The 23,331-nt window shown below is 36.4% G+C and overlaps 1 protein-coding gene across 1 annotated transcript; it reads right to left on the bottom strand.

Moving 5' to 3' along the window:
- Window positions 1–761: 761 nt before the first annotated feature.
- On the bottom strand, window positions 762–21,917 carry LOC106167358 (serine/threonine-protein kinase SIK2). The gene is made up of 9 exons (XM_013546113.3): window positions 21,600–21,917; window positions 17,743–17,859; window positions 16,712–16,775; window positions 16,052–16,167; window positions 12,604–12,649; window positions 11,573–11,697; window positions 11,106–11,229; window positions 7,169–7,389; window positions 762–6,827 (listed from the first exon to the last, which is right to left on the bottom strand). Exons 1-9 carry the CDS (start codon window positions 21,726–21,728, stop codon window positions 5,013–5,015), a joined length of 2,757 nt encoding a protein of 918 aa, XP_013401567.2. The 5' UTR covers window positions 21,729–21,917; the 3' UTR covers window positions 762–5,012.
- Window positions 21,918–23,331: the final 1,414 nt, after the last annotated feature.

The raw sequence follows: 23,331 nt of genomic DNA, 5'->3' as shown, positions 1-23,331 counted from the left end.
ATTTAATCAGCATTAAGGGACTTACTTTTTTCATTTTTTTTTTTTTTTTTCATTTTAATAGAAGATGATCATTTTCAGTCCTGGTGGAAAGTGTTAATAGTAATCATCTTTGTTGAATTTAATAAGCATTTGTGGACTTTTTATTTTTATCTTTTCATTTTAATAAATGATCATTTTCAATCCTGGTGGAAAGTGACAAAGGTTCCTTTTGCTGTTAGCCCAAAACCTGCAGCAATATTGACTAATGTTTATTAAATAAACCAAAAACCCATGTTATATATAATATTTTAGGGGCCTAAGGTTTGTTAAAAGTTGGATAATTAGTGGCATACCTGACCAGTAGGGACTTCAGAACTTGTGTGGCGAGGGGATAGCTGATGACATAAAATGGAGTACCATGTCTTGGTGTAAAACAAGTCACTGTGGAGGCAACACACTTTCATAAAAATGTCACAGTTTGTGTTCATATTTTTGTGCCTGGAAGGGTTGCATTCAAGCACTTCACAGTGGAAATATAGAAAGTAGTTTACGTGAAGAAATTACACCATCTTTTTTAACATGGCAATTTAGGAAATATTCCACTGAAAAAAATTTAAAAGATATCTCAGACTTTTGAAACAAAGCAAGGCCAAGTGCATGTGTTCTCGCTTCCTCCTGGCATCCCTCCCTAATTATTAGTGGAGGACCTGGTCACAGATGAGGCCAGTGCTAATAAAAATGGTAATTTCAGAAGAAGCATTTCATCAAAAAACAAAGTCAAATTTTTGCTCATAAAATACAACTTTACTACACAATACTTTGTACAACTTATGTACACTACTGCTAACAGAAAGTCTACCCAATCACATTTGCAGTGAGAACAAGTCATATGCTCTTCAACAGTTTTTTCTTTGTTATCCCTAGTTCACATCTTGACAATAAATACCTTTTTTTTGCATGCTTAAAATGTACATACACTGTCACAGCTTCTAAATTTTTAAAAAATATATCATAAACAGATCCCCACAAATTCAATTTTTTATTAATGAAATTATCAACCCTTGATTGACTTTTTTAATCAAATGACCTTCCTGTACTAGAACACCTGATTCACCTCTGGCAAGATATTTTCATTTTGAAATTTGTATGATTCCATGCTGAATCAAAATCCATGACAATAATGATAATAAGTTACAGAATGCTACACAACTCGGGCAAAAAACATTCATTACTACCAAATTCAAGTCGCTGTACAACATAGGAACTGTTTTCCAACATGCAGCTTTTTTCATCTGATATAAACATTATATCAGGGACTGGGTTAGAAAAAAAATACACCTGAAATTGGGGAAAAAATAACCCTTAAGACTCACATCCCTGTCAAATTCTTGTGAGCTTTGGGGGTAATCTGCAAACCAGTTCACTGGAGGAGGGAACACACGAGATTCTTAATTATTTTTTTTTTTACAATCTCATCTGTAATGTTTTTTTTTTCTTCTTTTAATTGCACTTCTTTGTCTTGGAAACAAAATTACATACCTGAACATAATTATCAACACATTTACATTTTATGCAACTTTTTTCACCTGTGTAATATTGTAGAACAGATAAAGATCCAAAATGTCTTCTAATCACACAAGTTGGGCCTATTTTCACTCTCATGCACTACTGATAAAACGGATCATCAGAACTTCTTGTAATGTCCCAATTATAACAAGCAATCAGCAACAAAATAATAGAACTTCTAGAAAATTCAGCACCAATTGTTTCCCAGAGATTGAAACTCCAATGATAAGACACATTTCAAAGACTCCTCTTTCCCCACATGATGAAGTATGTGAGTCGAGACCTTTTCCAAGGTTTACCGTTCACATGACCTCAGTGCTGCCACATGGTGGTGAAGACCCTAAAAATCGGTTAAGTACACCGACAGGCTTCTTTCTTCGATAAAAAACAGAAGCCTTTGGCAGACAAAAGAAAGTCGACATCCAGCATTCTAGACATCAGACCCTACAAATTGTCAAGATTTTGTGTGGCCACCCAACAAGAATTAAAAAGATTAAAACAATGTAAAAGACTGCAGGTATATGTTTGCAAGGACATATCTTCATCTTACAGTGCAAGGATCAATTCCAATAAAAAAAGTGCCAACTTTAAAGGTTTCTAACCCCCCCCCCCCCCCCAAAAAAAAAAAAAAAAAAAGTGTTGAAAATGCAAGTAGTTTTCAGATAAATACAGACAATAGCTGTGTGGATACCACAGTATCAAATGGCAGAATGTATACAGCCACGCATATGAACAATGTGTTCTACAACTTCACTAGCATTATTTGTGTACAATTACCTTTGAGACACAACTATGACTCATACTAGTCACTGCCACTGGTTTCAGCACGTAAACTAACTGTACGTGTTCACCCAAGGCCTGTGATGTTGACTGGTAGGTGATCCCAAAATGGACCTTCATATAGCCATTCCACATTAACCCCCCCCCCCCCCCCCCCCCCCCCCAAGACCTAAATTTGGTCATAATTTTTAGCCAAAATTTAGTCTACTAAAATTCAGGCTAACTATTGTAGAGCCTGAAATGGAACTGAAAAAGTGGTAACTTCTTTCTTTATTATAAAAGGGCAGAATGTCACAACATTTCTTTTTTTTATTAGACTATTGTCAATTTATTTAGGGTTAAAGTAAAACTTAGGACTAAAATTAAAGACCAACCATCCAAGTTCCACCAACCAAGTTCTTTTGTAAAATAGGGCCTGGAAAACAACTTCAGTCTCTAAATTTCTTAACCTTCACATCCAGCCACAGGGTGGAAAGAAAATACTAGTTAACATCATCAAAAGAGCATAACTTAAAAGCATTTTCACACTGTTCATTATATATTATTATATTGTTATATTGCAAACGTGTGAAGGAAATGAGATTGAAGTGAACAAATAACACTGGTGTTTTATGAGCTGAGATTTATAGACAGTTTGGTTAGGTGCCCTTGTTATTGAGGACCAAAAACATATATACACAGGTATGTGCAAACTTTTGTACAGCAGTTCAGAAAGAACTTGAATTAACCCTAAATCACGAAACAATATTCCCTAAAGCAAAACCCACCCTTTCCTATATCTGATCCATACCGATCACTTTTTCACATATAAGATGACAGCACTGGACCATAGACTTTATGGGACCCACTATGGTTCAATCAGTGCATTCCCAAAAAGCACCAGCACTAACCAATGAATAAGTTGGCAGATACAATGCGCATCCGTTTTGCAATCACCATAGCAATTAGCTATAAATGTTTAGTATGACAGCACAAATACAATTAATATCTGCCCTTCTTTTCTGATTGACAAGTAATTTGAAAATTCTATCAAATTGTGCATACATTGCAATTGGCTGACATAGACAAAAATACAAGTACATTTGACTGGTGTTTATAAAACACCAATAATACATTAACAGTGACTACTACTACTACTACTACAACAACAATCACCATGACATTTGTGCACGTAGACAGAACTTGGTTTTGACAAAATAAAATTAATAAAGGCACAGACATGAGCATTTCTTCCCTCACCTCTTCCCTCCCAAATGTTCATTAAAAACACAAAAACCTATTTATCCTCCATAGCAGCTAGTTTGAGCCCCTCCTACCTGCTGTAAAAATATACCCATGTCTGCTTCCATTTTTTTTTGGATAATATCATGGTAAAACTTTCCAAGAATAAGAACTGTAATTCTCACATACACAGTGCTATACACTGTAATATACAGTGTTTTTAATATAAACACATTAGTACTTCAAGGTCAAGGTTGTGAAGCATCTAAACCAGGGCTACTGAGGGGACAGAGTCATGGGCGCCTGCAGAAAATTTTCCAGGGGGGGGGGGGTCAAAGTCATTGAAGGGGGAGATAATGATTGGCTGGATACCCGCAATTAACGTGCCTGCCAAAATTCCATTGACCCCTCCACGGACGCCCACAGACAGACCTATAGTGTTGTTGGCTGCCACAGTGCACTGTTGGGAGTACTGCCTGCTTGGACCTACAGGGTGATCCAATAGTTACTACACACCTCAATGGCACCTCAATTCCTTGGCAAGTATTGAAATGTAAACGAGGACAATTTTTGTACAATATGTAGGGTTCCTGATGGAAAATTGCTCACTTATGTCACGTTATCGCTCACTTTATTAGTTTTATTGTTTTGTTTCATTTTGTTTTTAAGGTAAAGACAAGGGGGGGGGGGGATGGGGTGTCTACAAAGATCTGCCAGGGTCTGCCATTTGCAGCAAACAGCTGTGAATCAGCTTTAATTTTCAACAGAGTAATAATTCCAAATTGAATTCTGAAGACGTTTGTGTACCTGGCACACAGAAATGTGAGCCTTTAGGCAACCCCACCCAGAAATAATACTAGAGGTTTAATTTCCAGTCGTCTGGAAAAAAAGTTCACCTGTGCCAGACAAGTCTCCATGTTTCACAAACTGATCACTTTTTAACACTGAGCTTTGTACATTGCAGATCTAATCAACCAGTTTCTCAAAAGCACCAAGTAAATAGCCAATTTTTTACAAACTAGCCTAATATCTTCCATTGGCTGACCACTGCTACATGTGTGAACATGCTTTTTTTGATGTTAAAACACAAAACTTAACACAAATGTGAGGTTCAATATTACTTGTAACTTCAACCATAACACACACTATGTATTGAGATACCACAGACTGGTACCATCTTACCATCATCTGGATGAACGATGACAAATGCTATGTACATTCCTCTGTAAACAAGTAAATAATAACAACATACTATCACATGCTATTTCTGTGTATAACAGTCTAATTAGTCCCCCCCAGACCTGATCACAACTGTCACATGATCAATAATAACAAGAAAATACTTGAATACCCTGATGTATTACATGTACAGGGGTATTAAATAAAAAACTCTGCAGGACGGTTCTTACAGATCAGCTTCATAATAGCTTCAAACAAAATCTGAATGATTTCCACCCTTTCTTAGTTTACTGCGAAACTTCCATTTCCTCTGCCCCGTTCCCAACCTCGGTTTCATACAGAGTCTGTTGATGTTGTTGCCATGACAACATGTCTGCTGGGAAAGGAGGCATCACAGGGTGCTGCTGTGCAAGTTTGTAAGAACTTTGGCGATTGACTTGTGGACGAATCAATGGCAGCTGTGTAGGGTGCGTCAACGGGGGCGGTTGCTGCGGCAACGTCTGTGCACAGCTGGTTGGCATGGCAAAGCCAGATGGTGAGGTTAAGGGAAACCCCGTAGCGGCAGGCGTCTGCTGCATGCCAAACGATGTGACCCCGGTGTGATCGAGATTCATCTGCTGAAACTGGTGATGCATCTGGGACTGCTTCTGAAGAATTTGCCGCTTCAGCTGCAGTTGGTGTTGTAGTAACTGCTGCTGTAGTGGCTTGTTTTGTGCCTGATACTCGCAGGACTTCAACATGTACAGATCAGGGGCAGCCATGTCTTCTTGGCTGTCAGGAGAATTGGTGCCCAGGATGCGCTCCACGTGGAGACTCTGCTTGAGGGCCAACAGCTTGTGGGGCTGCAAATCAAAGGATTCTGATGGCAAGCTCATGCGTTTGGCTAGCAACCGCGGTCTCTGCGGGGAGGAGGTGGGCTGGTTGTCGAAGGACCCCGGTCGTGAATTCATGCGATCATAATATTGTACCTGCTGTTCATTGTCCATCTCCTGTATAGTCATGTGCTGCTGGTAGAGAGTCTGAAGGTGCTGCTGTTGGTGGTCGGCATGCAGGTCCATCATCCCCGGTGCCTTGTGGCCAGCACGTAACCGTTGTCGAAATGCTATGATCCCCTGTGTCATCAACCCATCAGATGCGCGCCGTCCCTCTCTGAAGTTCACAGGTGAACTGGTTTGACTTCTGTCCACTGGTCCATCTTCAATATGCTCTGGAGGGGCCGGCTGTGAAGCACATGGTTGCTGATAATCACCACTAGATGGCATTTGCATCTGCTGCATGGTGCCTAGACAGGGTTGTTGCTGCAGTTGTTGTTGTTGCTGCTGCTGTTGTTGTTGTTGTGCACAAGACAGTAAGTTTTGATGTGACGACAAGCTAGCAATGTCTGCTTCAATGTTTGAGTCAAAACTGGCAAAGTTTGAATGTCCGCCGCCAATCATGCAATCTCCTGTATTTTGAGGGGCAAAATGGCTCAAATCGCCATAAGCATTGCTGGGGATTAATCCCTGTCCGCCCACATTATTGTCTGTGATTGTATGTCTTCGCACCGAATTTGACTCAAAGTCACTGTCATAAATGTCTGCCTCTACGCCTTCGTCTATAGAGGTTGTGATCATCTGAGTGGCCGCTAAAGAGGCTAACTGAGTCTGTGTCATGATGGGCTGGGGGATGATGTCCTGCAAGCATCCCGTAACATCAGGGATCATGGGAATACTGTCTGTCTCACTGAATATCTGCTGTGGGGTTTGCATGCATGTCCTGCCCATTGCACAGTCCATACTGTGATGCTGTGAGTACATATGACCATAATGACCTTGACACTGCATCCCACAACCTTGACCCATATTCTCACTGATGAACATGTCATTTTGTTGCTGCTGCTGATGTTGTTGTTGTTGTTGTTGCTGCTGCTGCTGCTGCTGGAGCTCTAGTTTCTGCTGCTGTATTTGTAGTTGTCTTATTGCTTGTTCTGCAATTGTGCTTGGACGGCGTTGTCGCGCGTCTAGGTGGTTTTCTACAGGGAAACTGCTCCTGTGCTGTTTTAACCTGTCCAGCAGCAGGAAATAGATAGCTGTGTAGTGATCATATGCATCTTTCCTGAGAGCCTGCAATAAAGGCAAAGCAGAAAACATACTAATATTTTTTATAATTTAAGCAGTTTTGTATAAAATCTTCATCACCGCTTTTTAAAAAAATATTACAAGGGAAGATTTAAAAGAACAAAAGTCAATCTGATGTTTTGTTTCCGCATTGTTAGCACTGGTACCAAATGCTAGTAAAAATGATGATGGGGCCTACAAAATGTTAAAAATATAATCAGTTACTGGACACTGCTTCTGTTGAGGCCAAAAGATTCCTGATATTGTTGTTACCACAGAAAATTAAACTTTCAAGACCTGGAGCCAAATCAAAGCAATACCAGTTAATGCAACCATGATTCCTGTACCTCAATTGTTTTCTGCTGATCAATCCCCAAGCTCTGCATAAGGCGCAGTATCTGTTCATTAAATTCACCCAGCTTGGCATTGTAACCAATCAAAGGTGAGGATGGTAAAGATTTTGGCGGTCCTCCATCCTCCTGCATCCACTTGTGGCGTTTGATCTGTTCTATCGTGTACCGCTTGGACGGGTCTAGCACCAGCATTCTGCGGATCAAGTGTTCACAGTCTGAAAAACACAAGTCAGAAAATACAATATAAACCTGAGTAACACAATGGTCAACAAAATTGAGTAAGACAAGACATATGAATGTAATGATGGTAAAAAAAAATCTAAATCATTTCTAAAAAAAGAATTAACATGTTTTTTTTCCTATGAAGCAAGACATATTGGACCTCCTCATTAAGGGGCCTTGATAGCACGAAGGAAGTGTACCCCCCCAACCCCCCTCCTTCAATTCCCCATGTGTGGTTATGTCTTAACTTCCAGTGCTTACATTACTTTTTAACCACATGTATGCAATTTAATTTCACAAAATTTCTTAAGATCTGTCGGCTGATATAACAAGCACTCCATTAATATGAGGCATAAACGACAAAAGATGATTTATTTACAAAAAAGACACTTAACTTGTGATCACGCTTGTGGGAGAAAGTGGGAGTGCACAGATTTGTATGTTGTTCAATCAACACCCACCACATGCCCTAGATTAGCTGCCAATTAGTCTTAATCACATTTTACTCTTGATGTGATATGTGATGAAAATTATCCTTAACTCCATTCCTCATACTCAATGTCTCAAAAAAGCATATATTGGACATTAACAAACACATAAAAAATATGACACTGCCTGACTCCAAACCCACTCACTATCAAGGATCAATAATTTCAGACTTCTTATCAAAATTTGTTACGGGGGAGTATGATCTCACTTTGATCAAATTTAAAGTAATAATTCCCTTAAGTTGAAAAAAAACTTATGAAGTATAAAATTCAATCTGAAACTGTTGTAATCAACTGGGGACAGTCCACAGATAAATGATCCAGCAAGTTGTACTTAGGTTTATCAATAAATTAAGTTGTATAAATAGCAGCAAACATCAAATAAATAAGGCTTGAGTAAAGCTTTAATAGCAGTTTATGCCCCTTTTCTTCTAGCTGACCAGCATTCTTACAAACCCGGGTTAAGCAGTTTTCTCTGTAATATTTCTAAATGACACAAACCATCCATCAAAGAAAGCAGTAGGAATCCTTGAAGACAACAAACAAATAACAACTTGCAATCAATCTTAACTGAACATTTGTGGTCATATTCTCAAGTTAGTGAAATTATTTTCTTGAAAAATCCCAGTGCAAATATCTGAAGTAAACCTCAGTGTTTGTCTCTTACACTTTTATAATGGAGAGAAAAAAAAAAACTTGATGGCAATAAATATAATCTTAGGGAGCGTTCCCATAGATTTTAGATCGATCTATCCCCATGGGGAGTCTCACTAGATTACTGTCAGATAATCCGGCTTAAATGTTCGTCCCACCTACTACAAGCTGTAAGGGGGTAATTAACTTTCGTGCCCGCTCGGCTGACAGCTATTTAGCGTGAACCCCCAGGGAGTTAGTTCGATTTAGTTGGATCTATCTAAACTCTGGGAATGGGGTCTAAATGTACAATAATCTTAAACCTGTTCTGCACAATGACAGCTCATATTTCTCAATTTTTTTCTGGACAAATTCATCATCTAAAGGACACAGTTGAACAGATGACGGTTTCATTTGTCACACACGTGTATTGCGTCCATACTTAACACTGATCACCAAAGCATGAAGCCCTGACATTTCAAAATGAAACCATTTACTGACAAATCAATAGTAATTACAGGCAACAAGATGAATGATGTGGGCGTATGACGCACAGAGGCTACTGCTATGTAACAGGTCTCAACTGAAATGCGTTGGACCTGATTTATTATCTCCAATACTGGAAACCAATTCATTAAGAAAGCTGTATCAGGTATTGATACTCGAGTGAAGTCTGGTAATCAATATGGAGGCTTGTGCTGATAAGTTTTTAGAGCATATTTTGAAAACAGCTTCCCATATATGAGAGAGAGAGAGAGAGAGAGACAGAGGGGGGAGACAGAGGAAGAAAGACTAACCATTTAATTTAAAAAATGAAAACCTAAGAATTAAAGACTGCTGGTATTTAAACCTGGTTTTATAATTCCCACCAGACTTCTGTAGAGTTGTGTTGGTACAGGTTTTGAAACTTACGTACCACACCTCCTACCATAAATTATATATTAAGTTACACTGATGTTTATTTCTATTTAAATGCTGTTTTTGAAAACCCCATTTCAATGTTCTCTTTTATGTAAGAAGGAGAAAAACAAGGAAGACTTCTAGATCTTTTTGAAATGGCCCAAAATCTGACTTTCTGCTTTTTGTGAAATGAGCCCAAAGTCAACATATTTATGTAGATGTCTTCAAAAGAACCGACATTCTTATTAAAAATCCAGAGCCTGAGCTGTAGGTAATGAAAGTAATTATTCACATAAATCTGTCAACATCTGCATCATTCAAATCATTAATAATTTGTTATGTGAGCATATGTTGTTACTACAAGCTCTAACTCAATTAGACAGCTCCCATTACAAGAGGTAGAGAGATAACTGGATAGCAATGGTAGTCAGAAAATATGCCACCAGATCCTGCGTCATGTCAAAAAAAAAAAAAAAAAAAAAAAAAAAAAAAAAAAAAAAAAAAATTATCAAAGTATTAAACAATAATGCCTGTCTGTTATGTAAGAAAGTGATTGTTGGCAGCTGGAATAATGAGAAAATTTAATTGTCTCCTTTTTCTCTGATATGTCCTTGAAAATAGTGCAGTGATACAATTAAATGGCAGCACCGACTAGGAAATTAGAATACTTTAATTTAATGGCTCGCAATCGACACGAATGTTCTTAGAACAGATCTCTCCATCACTTAATTACACTTGTACCATCAAGCCATACATGTGCTGACCTCTACTGGAGAGTGAGAGTGCAAAGTACTGATTACGTCTGATTTGTAAATCTTTTTTTTTTCATGCACTCATGTTTTAATCCATCCTTTTGTCATCACTTGTTTTACCAACCTGCCGATATCTTTGTGTATAAAATGTTTTCACTTATAGTTATCTAAAATTCATTATATGCCATTATCATCAAAGTGTCATCAAAACAGAACAAAAACTGATAACAAATTAATGTTTCTTTAAATGAAAAGCTTTCCCCAACCCAGAAAACTATGTTGACTTGGCACCATGTAACCCCTTTGATAATGATGTTAATAATTTGTGTTTGTCTTGACTCATAACAATGCAATCTAAAAATACCCACTCTCAAACCAATTAATTGAAGCCAGGGGGCCTTGAATGACACTGGATGCAGTTTTTTGTGTTTGTTTACTGTTAACTATCTCATACATATATGAGCAAAGAGATGGAAAGATTACCAATGTTTTGCCTAACAAAAAAGCATACTGGGATTTAAAGATAAATAGCCGAGCCAAAAATAAATATATATTTCAACTGTATTCATAAGGATGTCAACTTGAAATATCCTAACAATTTTATTTACATACACCAACATGACAATCAAAATTATTTTTAAAAGCAAACAATGTTCACGAGACCTTAATTATGATCTCTCAACTCATCTACAAGGTTCTAAATTTTTAATTTTCACCAGTCCCAATATTAATACCTATTACAACAGAGAGTGACAACTAGACACTTGCCTCTGTTATACTGTTTATGGATCTTAACTCTGCGGTTGGTTTTGGATATGGTGCCCATTGGGGATAAAGGACAATGCATTCCAGGGAAATTTAATTTTCGCTTTTTCAAGGTCTAACACTCTTCGCGTGCCCTTAAAAAGCACCTTCAAAATGCACACAAGCACTCACCCGTGGACATGAAAAAAGGGATCCTGAAGCGGCCAGACAGGACACGGTCACGTAGCGTCTGCAGATTGTGTCCGTCGAATGGGAGAGCACCACACACCAACACGTAGAGGACCACACCCAGACTCTGGAAAGCGAACAATGTAATACACAGTTAACTTTTTACTGTACACTGCTGCCACCTTTCTGACCACATAGAGGTACAGTCTAACCAATAACCATTAAAATAACACAAATTATCTTTTATCTAGCAAACTACATCACTGACATAAGTTGCATGAAGCAATCAGCAATATCAAAATTTCAAAGCACCATGCTGAATTCTGTTCACTTATTTTGTTGTCCTACAAATTAGTTGCGGACTATAAAAAAAAAAAAAAAAAAAAAAAAAAAAAAAAAAAAAAAAAAAACAGCATTCTTTTCTTTCATATTTTACTACTGTACTCAATTAGCCTCAGTTAATTTTTTACCCAAATGTCAATCTGTGGTCCTTGATATTTCCTGCCTTCAAACACCTCGGGAGCAGCATAAGGAGGGCTGCCACACCATGTCGCCAGTTCCTGGCCAGGACTGAAGTGGTTACCAAAACCAAAGTCTGCAATGGGAAGAATGTAGGTGAAGAAGCCTGCCATTTTTGAGTCCCTGAAATCAACCTTTCCACACCATAATCAGTATTGATACATTTAAACATTTTGAGTTGAATTTATTTTTATTCTTGTGTTACATAGTTGTGCCCTTCTGAGAGAGAGAGAGAGAGAGAGAGAGAGAGAGAGAGAGAGAGAGAGAGAGAGAGAGAGAGAGAGAGAGAGAGAGAGAGAGAGAGAGAGAGAGAGAGAGAGAGAGAGAGAGAGAGAGAGAGAGAGATTATAAAACCACCATTAAACACCACTGAAGTTATTAAACAAAACAATGTAAACATCTTCCTCGTATTCTGTGCCCATACTCATGTAGAAACACACGCATACATACACACATATCTGTTCTATTTGGTGATTTACATAACTATCACCTTTATCCAAAGTCATGTGCAAAAACACATTCACATTCATGTGCAAAAACACATTCATAAATTTTAAAACTATTCGCTTTTTGCATTTTCAAAAGTTCAAGTATTAGTAAGAAGACGAGTTATGCTGTTTTAGACTATGAGTGTACTCTGCTTACGTCTATCACTAAACCACAATTTCATTGTGAATAGCTGTTCAAAAGTACATAATAATTCCTTGTTAAGTACGGCTGAACCAGGTAATTGTCAACATCCTGCTTGATTTTAACTTCCCTGTATTCATGGCACACACACACAAACACATACCCACCCAAACACACATTTCTATTCAAGTCATTGATCAAGAACAACACAGCAAAAGATTTGTGGCTTTCTTTCAACATCTTGTGAATTTAAAGAAGATCATTTAATTCCCTGGGCTTATGATGTATATAAGTCTATGTCAAAACCATATTCTTTTTCCCTTCTAATTTTCACATCAAATATATCTCATACCTGCTATTTTTAGGTTCATATTGGCATCTAGGAGTAAGTTTTCAGCCTGCAATAAAAAAAGAGACATTAAAATATTTAAACCCTCTTTAAACTAATTATTTAGGGAACTTGACCAAAAGACCAAAGCATCACCAAATGATGAAGAAATTCATCCCTTGCACCCCTCTTTTATCTAAAATTTTGCTTAATTGTACCTGAATCCCCACTGACCCCCCAATTCATAAACAAATTACTGATGTGTTGAAAAATTATCACACAAGTACATTCCAAAAGACTATCAGATTACTTGCAAGTTCCTTCCTAGGTGTGTAATTTTACTGTCACAAGAATGTACTTTTCTAAGAGAATTCATTCCACTTTAAGAACTGTAAACTCCACATATAAATGGTGGACCAGCAAGGTAATAAGTTGGGAGTATATGAGTCAAAACGTTTGTTAAAAAAAAAAAAAATTGAAGGCTCTTTAGTACCCTACTGGCTTTGACCGCAAGGAAAGAGATTCCCCTCCTGCCCCTCCCTTAGTTTGTTAGTATTTATTATCATTGACAGCATAAAAGATTTAGTAAAAGATAACAGTCAGTCATACTATGCATTTACAACATAAAACATGAATTTACCATCTTTAAAATTGTGTCCTCCTCAAAGTGCATAATTATATAAATCTAAATAACCGAGTATCAGCTCGATCTTATCACACATCTCATAACTAAATAAACCTGAAATGAGCGGAAGATTTCTATTTGAAAAGCAGAAAAAACATGGGGCAAATATGATGTACAGAGTTAGAACTATCACTTCTCTGTTTCATCACCAACAGGTAATTTTCACTCATTTAGACATTGATTCAAAGTAACCCAAGAACATTCATAATCTCATCTGGCTATGTGTGGCGTTTAGAAATGTAAAGGAATTTCCAGGATTTGGAGGCAGCAGTCAGATTACACATCTGTACTTCAAATCTGTGCCTACGAGGATTACTACGCCCAATCAGTTTCCAAGAAATATTGCAGGCCAGACAATTGCATTGACTCGTCTCACAGAAAACCACCAATGAATCTCGTCTGATGCACTGACGCACTTGTACAGCTAAAAAGCATCAACCCTTAATATCTGTGTGTTAATTAGAACCCCCACAGACGTCAGTCTGACCTCAGAAAGCCCCCTGAGTAAAAAAAAAAGAAACAATTTCATCTGGAGATGGCTCCCTATGGACAAAGTCATGGATGCAATGCATGTTATTTGAAAGGTCAGATTATCTTTGGTGGGAGGTCAACTCTTCAGCAATGAAGATATTTATTTTTTGTTTAAGAGAGAGCAAAAAATTATGTTTAAGGCAAGCTTTTTTTACTGACACCAAAAATATTTTTCATCATTAGTCTAAGACCCTCACCGTCATGTGTAATCTAATTGTATTAATGAGCAATCGAGATACAGCCATTCCAGTCTTCCTTTTTTATAAGGCCACAACTGATAAACATGATAAACCTTTCTCTTTAGAGAAATTTCAACCTGCTTTCTGTATCCAAGCCTTTAAAAATTATAATTTTTGTAACTATCTTTCAAAACTTTTTTTATTTCTTGTTTACTCTTTGTTTACTCTTTTTTCTTTTTCTTCCAAGAACTGTTTATCAGTTTTTTTTTTTTTTTTTTTTTTTTTTTTTTTTTTTTTTTTTTTTTTTTTTTTTTTTTTTTTTTTTTTAACTTATGATTACATACCAATTGATTAAAGTTCTGTAAACTCTTGACTAACTATTCTGTTAATATTTTGATGCCTGGTGGTCAAATTAAATGAACCTCGCACTACTGAAATATATGCTCAGACAGAAAAGATAATTTGTCACTAAAATCTTTGAATCAGACGGGTATTTACAGGTAAAAGTGGGTGTGTGAGGCATGTGAGATCATGAGGATAAAGAATTATTACCTTTTGGGTTAACAAGCAGAAGGAATGTAACTTATGACTCGTTGGACTTGTGCTTTGTGCATGTAACTCCAACTTTCATGTTGTATCATGAACCTAAGTGTAGACTGGACATGATGATTATATCTGTGGAGTGGAGATGGTCATTATACCTGTTAAGATACAGTCATTATATCTATGGGCTGGGTGTAGCCATTAAAACTATGGGCTGGGAGTAACCATTATAACTGTGGGCTGGATGACCATTATAACCATGGGCATGGCACAGTCATTAAAACTATTTGCTGCACTAGGTCACCATCAGGGGGTCTTGGTGATTATACGATGCTATACAGTAGGTGACAGTACAAGAAATTGCTTGAAAGGTCAAGGGCATAAATAAATGACGAAGAATCTGATTTGTTTTTTTGTTGCTTCTGATCACGAATGCTGTAGCTGCTGTTGTTCTGTTTTACTGTTTCTTTTTTTTTTCTTTACATAAACTTGAGTTGTTTTCTTTTTTTTCACAAAGAAAGATGTGCTTGTGGTTAAAACTATGACATCTTTGGCATTAACACTCCAAACTGGAATGGGTTCCATTTACTTCCATTATAAAAAAAAAGTTCATGAAAATGAACTAACATTCTTTGGCTCAGCACCGTAAGACTTTGTGTTATAAAACTTTATACACAAAAACCTAATGAGCATCACCATAGATATATAATATATAATATCTACATACTCTCAGATGCATTTAAACAGGCAGAAGTGTAAAAACCAGTCATCCAGCAGTGAGCCTCATGAAATAAAATGGAGTAAGACAACCACTGCTGGTTAAGTAATGTGTGGTTTCTAGAGGAGATAGTTTATGAGGTTTTCCGTGTAAACACAAGCAAAGGATTTGACAGTATCACCCACAATTTTCCAGCACTTGCCAAACAAAATCTAGTTCCAGTTCCAAACTTAGAGATACCCTTATTCGTGCATGCATATATTTACCAACAGTACTGAAATTTTGTTGAAACCACTTTTTTTCTTCTATGAACATACCAAGTGGCCTGTTTTAAAAATGCATTCCTTACATCTCCAATTGTATTTTAAGAAAATGCAGAGGAAGCACCAATTATAAGCCACATAAAACGACTTTGAGGCTTCTTTCAGAGAAATATGAAGATATAAAATTGTCAGTTTAGGCCAGATCCAGATTTGCCATCGTGTCACTCACAAACAGATGCTGACTGTTAAAGGCACACAATGCATGGAAGGCCATTGTATAGTTTTATATAGCAAAATAGTTCCTAAAAATTCATTATTCCCCCTTAATCTACAAGGTATAATATATCCAATACAGTTCACAGAATTATGATCCAAAACCATATTTTCAAGTTCAAAGTTTATAGTTTATAAGTCACTCTTGTATTGGAAACAAGGACTGGTAAATTAAAACAGTGACATTAAAAATGAGAATCCTTAATTATTGATATACAAAGGTCTAATGCTCATAGTATTTTGAAATATCTATTATCAAGGCCATATAATGTCAATTTACCTTCAAGTCCCTGTGTACCACATGACGACCATGACAGTATTCAACTGCTGAAATAATTTGCCAAAATTTCTTCCTTGCTTCTGGTTCTGACAGTCTGCCATGTTGGGCAATGCAATCTGGGAAATGATAAAAAATACAATCCTTGTTAAAGTATGAATTTGGGAAATATCTTATAAATTATCAGGGACAACAAATTATTATTATTATTATTATTATTATTATTATTATTATTATTATTATCTGCTGAATTTTATTTGCAAGTAACAAAATCTAGTGCGGGTGTAAAATTTATATTATTTTGCTCGTGAGCATTTACAGTCACGATGACCTACTGGGTAAAAATCAAGAGCTGGAAGAATAAAATTATCTGCTGAGTCTCTACAAGTATCTATGAACCCCATTAACACAGGATTGAAGATAAGGGCCTGTAACTTTTTAATCTCAGATAATAAACTTTCCAGTCTTCATGACGACACTGAAATCAGCAGAATGTGCTGCCATGGTAACAATGGCATCATCTGAGGTTGCTATAGAAACAGCTGGAACATAAGAGCCCTTGGGGTAATGGATATTATAGTCAAATTCAAAAGAGAAAGTCTGCACTTGTCCATAAAAATTAATCTGGACACAGAAAAAGACTACTGTGTCTTCTAAACTCACCAAACATTTCTCCATTGGGAGCATACTCTGTGACCAGGTAGAGCATGTTTTTTGTCTCCATTACCTAAAATTATTTAAAAAAAAATTGGTGATTGGTTTTTTCTTGAACTTGTTTTGCAAATAACATAACATTTATAAAAAATGCTAACGCAACAGGAGTTGCAATGAAAATAAGCAAACTTTAAAGTGATTCTTTATTTATCAAAGATCACTAGCTGTAATTCTCAATGTGCACACAAAGTTAGATCCTTTTCAACAAGCCGCCATTAACATAGATACAGTTTTTTTAAATATCTGCTTTCATCAATTTTTTAATGTTATTTCAAAAATTATGTTCAGATTTTTTTCATATCTCTTCCATATTTTTTTACTGGTACCAGTATACTTTCTGACCCAAAGTAAAAACAAATTCAATGTACATAAAAAGTAACTGTAAGAAAAATTGGTTGTGACTAAAGAAATTCATGGTATTTTTTTTTCTTTCAACTAAAATTCCAAAATCTTTGGAGGTTACTGTGAAATAGTTTATCTTTTAAAATGAGTACTCTGCCTAAATTTTGAACATTATCCAAGACAACCCCTAATCTTCTGTGAAATGCTAACCCATTAAAAGTATTAACAAATTCCTTTCTTAACAATTAGCTGAAATGAAGACAAATTGTATCTTGGAAAATGACAGGCATGCTATATGTGCGTGCTGTTTACTATTTCACGTCATTAATTTGACTAGCAGTCTCCTGATCACAAAGTTTATTCAAGGTAAAGACTGACATATGCTGAGGGCTATATTTCATTGAAAATAAATTGTATCAGCTTTGAGCATTCTCAGTCTCTTGCAGTGGGAGTTATTCCTGGTCAAAAAAAAAAAACTGTGCTTCCATACATTTTATAATAAAAAAATAAGACCTTTTATGCTCAGTAAAAAGTAATTTATGCTTGCCCGAGCCCAACCAACATTAGAAATAAAAGTCTAAAGCTTTTCTTGCAAGATAGAAAAACTTTGGTTAAAGTTCCATCTAGTAGGAAATTACCTGGTACAGCTTGATGATGTGGGGGTGGTTCAGCAGTTTCATAATCTGGACTTCTCTGTACACTTTTTGTTTATTGGTTTCATCTAGCTGGGTTTTGTCAATAATTTTAATGGCTACCTGCAACGAAAATAGAAACATGTCTAGAAACAATTTTACAGAAATACTCTAATGACAGGAAGATGTTTACCAAACAGCAGGCATTTCATTTACCTGCTCTTTTGACTAACATAAAATAGAATTGAAATCATGCTGACACAACTATTTCTGGCATCAGACCTTAGAATCACATAACAGTGTGAAGATCTGACCAAAAATAATACAGGTAGAATTCAAATTTTTATAATAAAATTGCTGGACTTCACACACTCATAAACAATAATAAAATACAATGCATTTTAAAAGCTTTTAAAATTTAGACATGTATGAAAATGAGTATATACCATGACATATTTTATCTTCAATCTAAAGTTAACCTGGTGAGGCTGACACGTTAAAGCAAATAAGACGTAACATTGGATTTACTCATGCGGGCTTGAATTCAAGATAAAAGTTGAACCACATCATAATTTATACATATATTGGGGTTGATGCTGGTAAAGCAAGACCAATCAATGCTTGATATATTGACTCATCTAATTGTTAAGAGCAATTTTCATTAGTTTCAATGAGGTAGCAGTGGTTTTAATGTGGGAAACTCTTGGAAGTGTAGGTTGTTAACCGACATTGATATTCATTATAGCATTCTGGTTGACTCAGAAGCCCCATTATTGAGCAGTTATATGGTTACTAGTACATGCAATGAAAATTCAAACATTTGGAAATTCAGATCTTAAGGCTCCTTTTACTAGAGCAAGGGTGCACCCCCCCCCCCCGCCCCGCCTCCACATCTAATATCACACACACATACACATGCATGCAGAACCCCCCCCCCCCCCCCCCACACACACACACACAGTTAATATCTATTTCAAGGATTTACTGCTTAACACAAAAGGATGAGAGATTAGGTATTTTACAATTAGAATAAAAAGGCTCAGCACATTTCAAGGGAAACATGCTTCACAAGATTAAATAAATTGTTTGTGCAATACCAAGAAAATACAAAAAGACCGATTATGCTGTCAACTGAAATAGCTTATCATCAAACTTTTTAATATCCGTTTCTGAGAATGTGACGCGCTATTCAAAGGTAAGCTAGCACCATCTGAGTAAAAGCAATGGATCTGCACCAGAAGTTGAACATAATAACAACAATCACACCTCTTGGAATGGATGACGTCCAAAGGCCCCATACACAAATTGTTATACAACCAAGTCTAAGTAAAATCCAATACTTGGCCTTATAATCCGCATGCAATCTAGTAAATAAGTCGGAATTCTCACCCTTAATCAAATCACATATCATTTGTCAATATTTTGTGAATCAATAAGAATTATCTACTCTGATTTGTTCAACACAACTCATTCAGTCTGTTTTTTTCTTGGTTAAGTAAACCTAAATAATGTGGTAGTGTTAACCTACATTGGTTAACTTAAAGGCTTTACCCACCCACCCACCCACGAAAAAAAAAAAATTCACGCCTAGGAAAAGAGTACCATTGTTTTACATCCACTTTTATACATGAGAAACAATTCAAAATGTGAACCATACTTTTTATAAAATACTTCGGATTATATGGGCCACATCACACAATTTTGGACAACAACAGAGGTTAAATATATATTTAAAAGAGAAAATGAAATACAGTTTCAGGGAAATTAAAACCACTTTTCTTTTGCGACTGGTTGTTCCAACTATTTCATGATACCCATTTCTTGCTCACTTCTTTGTTTTCCATTACTGAAAATTCTTTTTTATTTCATGTTGATTCCTTCACAAGTTAGATGAATAAAATCTGAGTTCTGTGACGCCTTACTTACAATGTGCAATCAGTAATACATCCAGTCATCAGGAAATATATATATTCAATAAAACAGACTTGGTTATGTTTCCCTGTTTTAGGTCATGAACAACTGTTACTCCTCAACAACTTCCCCTCCCTAGGTCTACATACCATGACTCTTTTCAAGTGTTTATATTAAGAAATAAGGAAAATTAAAAGTTGTCCTTTTATTTCAGAAAGATGCTCATATGTTTTTACATTTACAATATTTTGCTAATAATGATATATAAGAGCATAACACAAACAACTTTTTTTTTCAAACCGAATTTCAGAATTAGAGAAATCTTTTTTTAATACTCCACGGCCCTGACCAATTTTTATCTTAATTTGTCCACAGTTGCTTATATTTAAGTAACTACCAAGTTGGTCATTATAAGTAAGGAAGTGTTCAAGAGCCAAAAAGATACTTTTTTCTCTTTATCTTTTTTAACTAATCCTTTAACACAGCCATTGAAACTGTCAATAAGGTTACATCAAGGTTCAGGTGCTTCGCTAGCTTCACAGCCAAGTGTCTGCAAATTCAACAATCATTTTTGTTGCAGCCAAATACCTCCCTGAGTATTTAAAGCAAAGCCACCTTTAGAGCCAAAACTGTCTATTGGGCAAGAAAATCCTGTGTATTCGTTTAATCATCAATGTTTTCTTTGCCAAAATAAATGATCGTGAGAATTTGGCAAATATCTTAGACTAAACCACAGATTTCACAAAATAAAAGAAATGCCTTTTTTTCCTTTTAATAATGGTAAGACCAACAATTGTTATAGAACTTTTGGAGTTTAAGAATTAAAAATCTTGGCTTACAACAGTTTTGACTTGCTGCAAATATCATTTCCTTAACAACATCAGCACTTGCACAAATATCATAAATCATTTCTATCGACTTGTAACAAACTGAACCAGAAATCATTCTTTTTCCAACTTCAAAAAGAAGAAATTTTCTAGATTAAAGTTTAAAATCGCCAAAAAATTTTCCAATCAAATTTAATCATAGTGAAATCTATAAATAATAAGTTTGGTTTACATAAAACAAAGGTAGGTATTCCATTCCCCAAAGAATTATCAATCTTATTTGTCCTGACATTATTAATATAATTCTAAATTTAATGATAACATCTAAGAAGATTGCAAAAGAAAGCATCAACAGCAGTGGCAAAGGATTTTAATTGAACAATGCAACACAATTATAAATATTATCATAACAGGTAGAGGTGATAGGAAGGCAAATATGCACAGTACGATGCAATCCACAATACTTTGCAACAAACAATTATCCTGATTAACAGTTTTTAATTTATTTAAATGAAATAAAAAATGCTTGACACTTAAAAGTCCCAAGAATAAGATGAGAGAGGGTGGCATGCACTGTGCAGAGTATGAGAGTGCACATCAAGCAAACTCCATCAAAGAAAATAGTGAGCTGGTTGAAGTTATTTGAATTTGGCCCACTCTGGTAAAAAGAGAACAAAGGCGAGATAGTGTGCGCTGCATGCATCATAATTGGGGCCCAACACTAATTTGGCATGTCACCGGAAGTGGATTGTCCAAGTGATAAACAAAGCGTATCGGGTTCGTTGCAGAGCCTCTCAAACTTCAAATCTGTGCAATTCACCCGGGGCGACTGGTAAGGCTTTCAATGCACGGCTAAGGTCTTATCGAGCGTCATTTTACATCTGTTTCATAATATGTTGTGATATGCAGGTTTGCACCCAACATCGGAAAGTATGCTTGCCTGCTCCGACAGCAGGTCGGTTACGCTCCTCGCCTCTAGTCGGGGGGCAAGTGTATGACCTATATCCTGTATATTACCTGAAATACTGTGGAGGTCTTTGTGCAAAGGGGGATCAGAAACCGTGTACTGCGCAATTAAAGTAAACCAAAATACAGCCATACTGACTGCGAATTATCATCACCTACCTCGGTTTTCGTTATCCGATGTCTCGCTAGTTTTACTACAGCAAAATTGCCTTTTCCGATTGTCTTTACAATATCATAAAAACCGACCCTAATGGGTGTCTTCGTACGATCCGCCATGTTTATAACCATTGTCTATAAAGTCCTCTCAATCTGCTCGGCTACCCTGGATCTACTAAATCTCCATCGAGACTTTGTGAAAATTGTAATAAGCTTGTACGGCCCGAGATACATGATCTAAAACCAAAGTTATTCCACACACCATACATCAACGTGCGTCAGAGTGACGTCATTCGTGAAGCAAAGCTAGCCTCCATTCCAAGCCATCCTTTCGCATAGCAGTTGCTATAGGTTCACCAACCGGAAAAAAGTCATGATGACGTCAATCGTACCCTACAGAGTGTTCCAGCTCCTTGTGTACAACAAAGACGGATGAATGGAAGCCCTGATTACGCAGTGAGGCATATTTTTCTTGATTAAACCAGTTAAATCGTATTTGTGTTTTATAATATAAATTTTGCATAAAAAGACTCAACTCGCCAACAAACCTCAATCAAGTATAGTTATTCGTACGCGCAGCGCGCCTTTTTAGAACCCTGTAATTTTGCCTATAAAACCTTTAAAAGATTTATTTCGGTGGTAAACACACGAGGCTATCCTTCCTCCCAGACGCAGGTATTGACCAAACTGGCAAAGATGTAGACCTACACACGTGTAATGAAGTCATTCAACTTGTTTTCGAGGTTGAATTTCGTTTTAGGTTAGCACTCGGGAAGTATTCAATCTGATGTGAGACAGACAAAGGTGTGAGGTGCGGTTTTTCCAGGTTTATCCACCGGTTAAACCAACTGGTAATTAAGATATCGCGATTCCATCTTTTATTTCAACTGGCCATCGGTGATTTCTTGCCTTTTGACAATATCCATTGTCCTTAAAAGCGGCGTGTGTGTGTGTGCACGCGTGCGCGTGTGTGTATTATGCATAAAATAAAAAAAGTCTTTTTCCCAAATAAGAATGGTGGATAAGATTCGTATCAAACTTGTTGTTGTTATTGAATAAATGTCTTCATTTTTTTATTATTATTATTATTATTATTTTATTTATTTATTTATTTATTTATTTATTTATTTATTTATTTATTTATTTATTTATTTTTTTTGATTATTATACGCATGGTCGGCAGCATTGGTTTGGTCGTAATATTAATTTCGCATGTTGTTTACAGCATGGCATGTGCATACGCCCCCCCCTCCCCCCCAATAAGATGTTGCTTTTAACGCCAATCACAAATCCATAAAGTACAATCGTGATAGGACGCGATAGATTTTGGGGGCAGAAAACGTGTGCGTACATATCACCAATATGACGTCAGGAGTCCCGGTTATAATTAGCTTAATCAATATTTCTTTCATTGAACTCATACTTTATTCCTAGAACTATCACAGAAATTAATTAACGCAATGGCGTTAGTTGTGAGTCTTAAATTTTTCTTATTAAGAGGGGGGAAGATAAATAGCGTAATTATTGGTAATCACGATCGGTCAGCATCACGTTTTTGTACGTTTTTTAGCTTTATTTGCTATTGTTTTATTTTAGCGGTGAGAGTTTTACCTGTAGTATAAAGTCAAGCGAATTTGCCATTTGTTTACTTGTAAATTAGTATTACAACTTAAACGCATGACGCTAAAACATACAGATTGACGTCAAAACAATATGACATTTTGCGCAGTGAATC

This window comes from Lingula anatina, chromosome 7 (genome assembly GCF_051362555.1).
Source record: "Lingula anatina isolate TDL-2025a chromosome 7, LinAna3.0, whole genome shotgun sequence".
In the NCBI taxonomy this organism is placed as follows: domain Eukaryota; kingdom Metazoa; phylum Brachiopoda; class Lingulata; order Lingulida; family Lingulidae; genus Lingula; species Lingula anatina.
Note: the sequence above shows the minus strand (reverse complement) of the source record. Positions and strands in the feature narration are given on the sequence as shown.

Excerpts from the sequence above, each read along its gene's own strand:
- LOC106167358 (XM_013546113.3), bottom strand. The coding sequence starts at position 21,728 with ATGGTTATAAACATGGCGGATCGTACGAAGACACCCATTAGGGTCGGT. Across the intron at positions 17,860-21,599 it reads ATCGGATAACGAAAACCGAG|GTAGCCATTAAAATTATTGA; the intron begins GTAGGTGATGAT and ends TTTTCGTTGCAG. Across the intron at positions 11,698-12,603 it reads TATGAACCTAAAAATAGCAG|ACTTTGGTTTTGGTAACCAC; the intron begins GTATGAGATATA and ends TTCCCATTGCAG.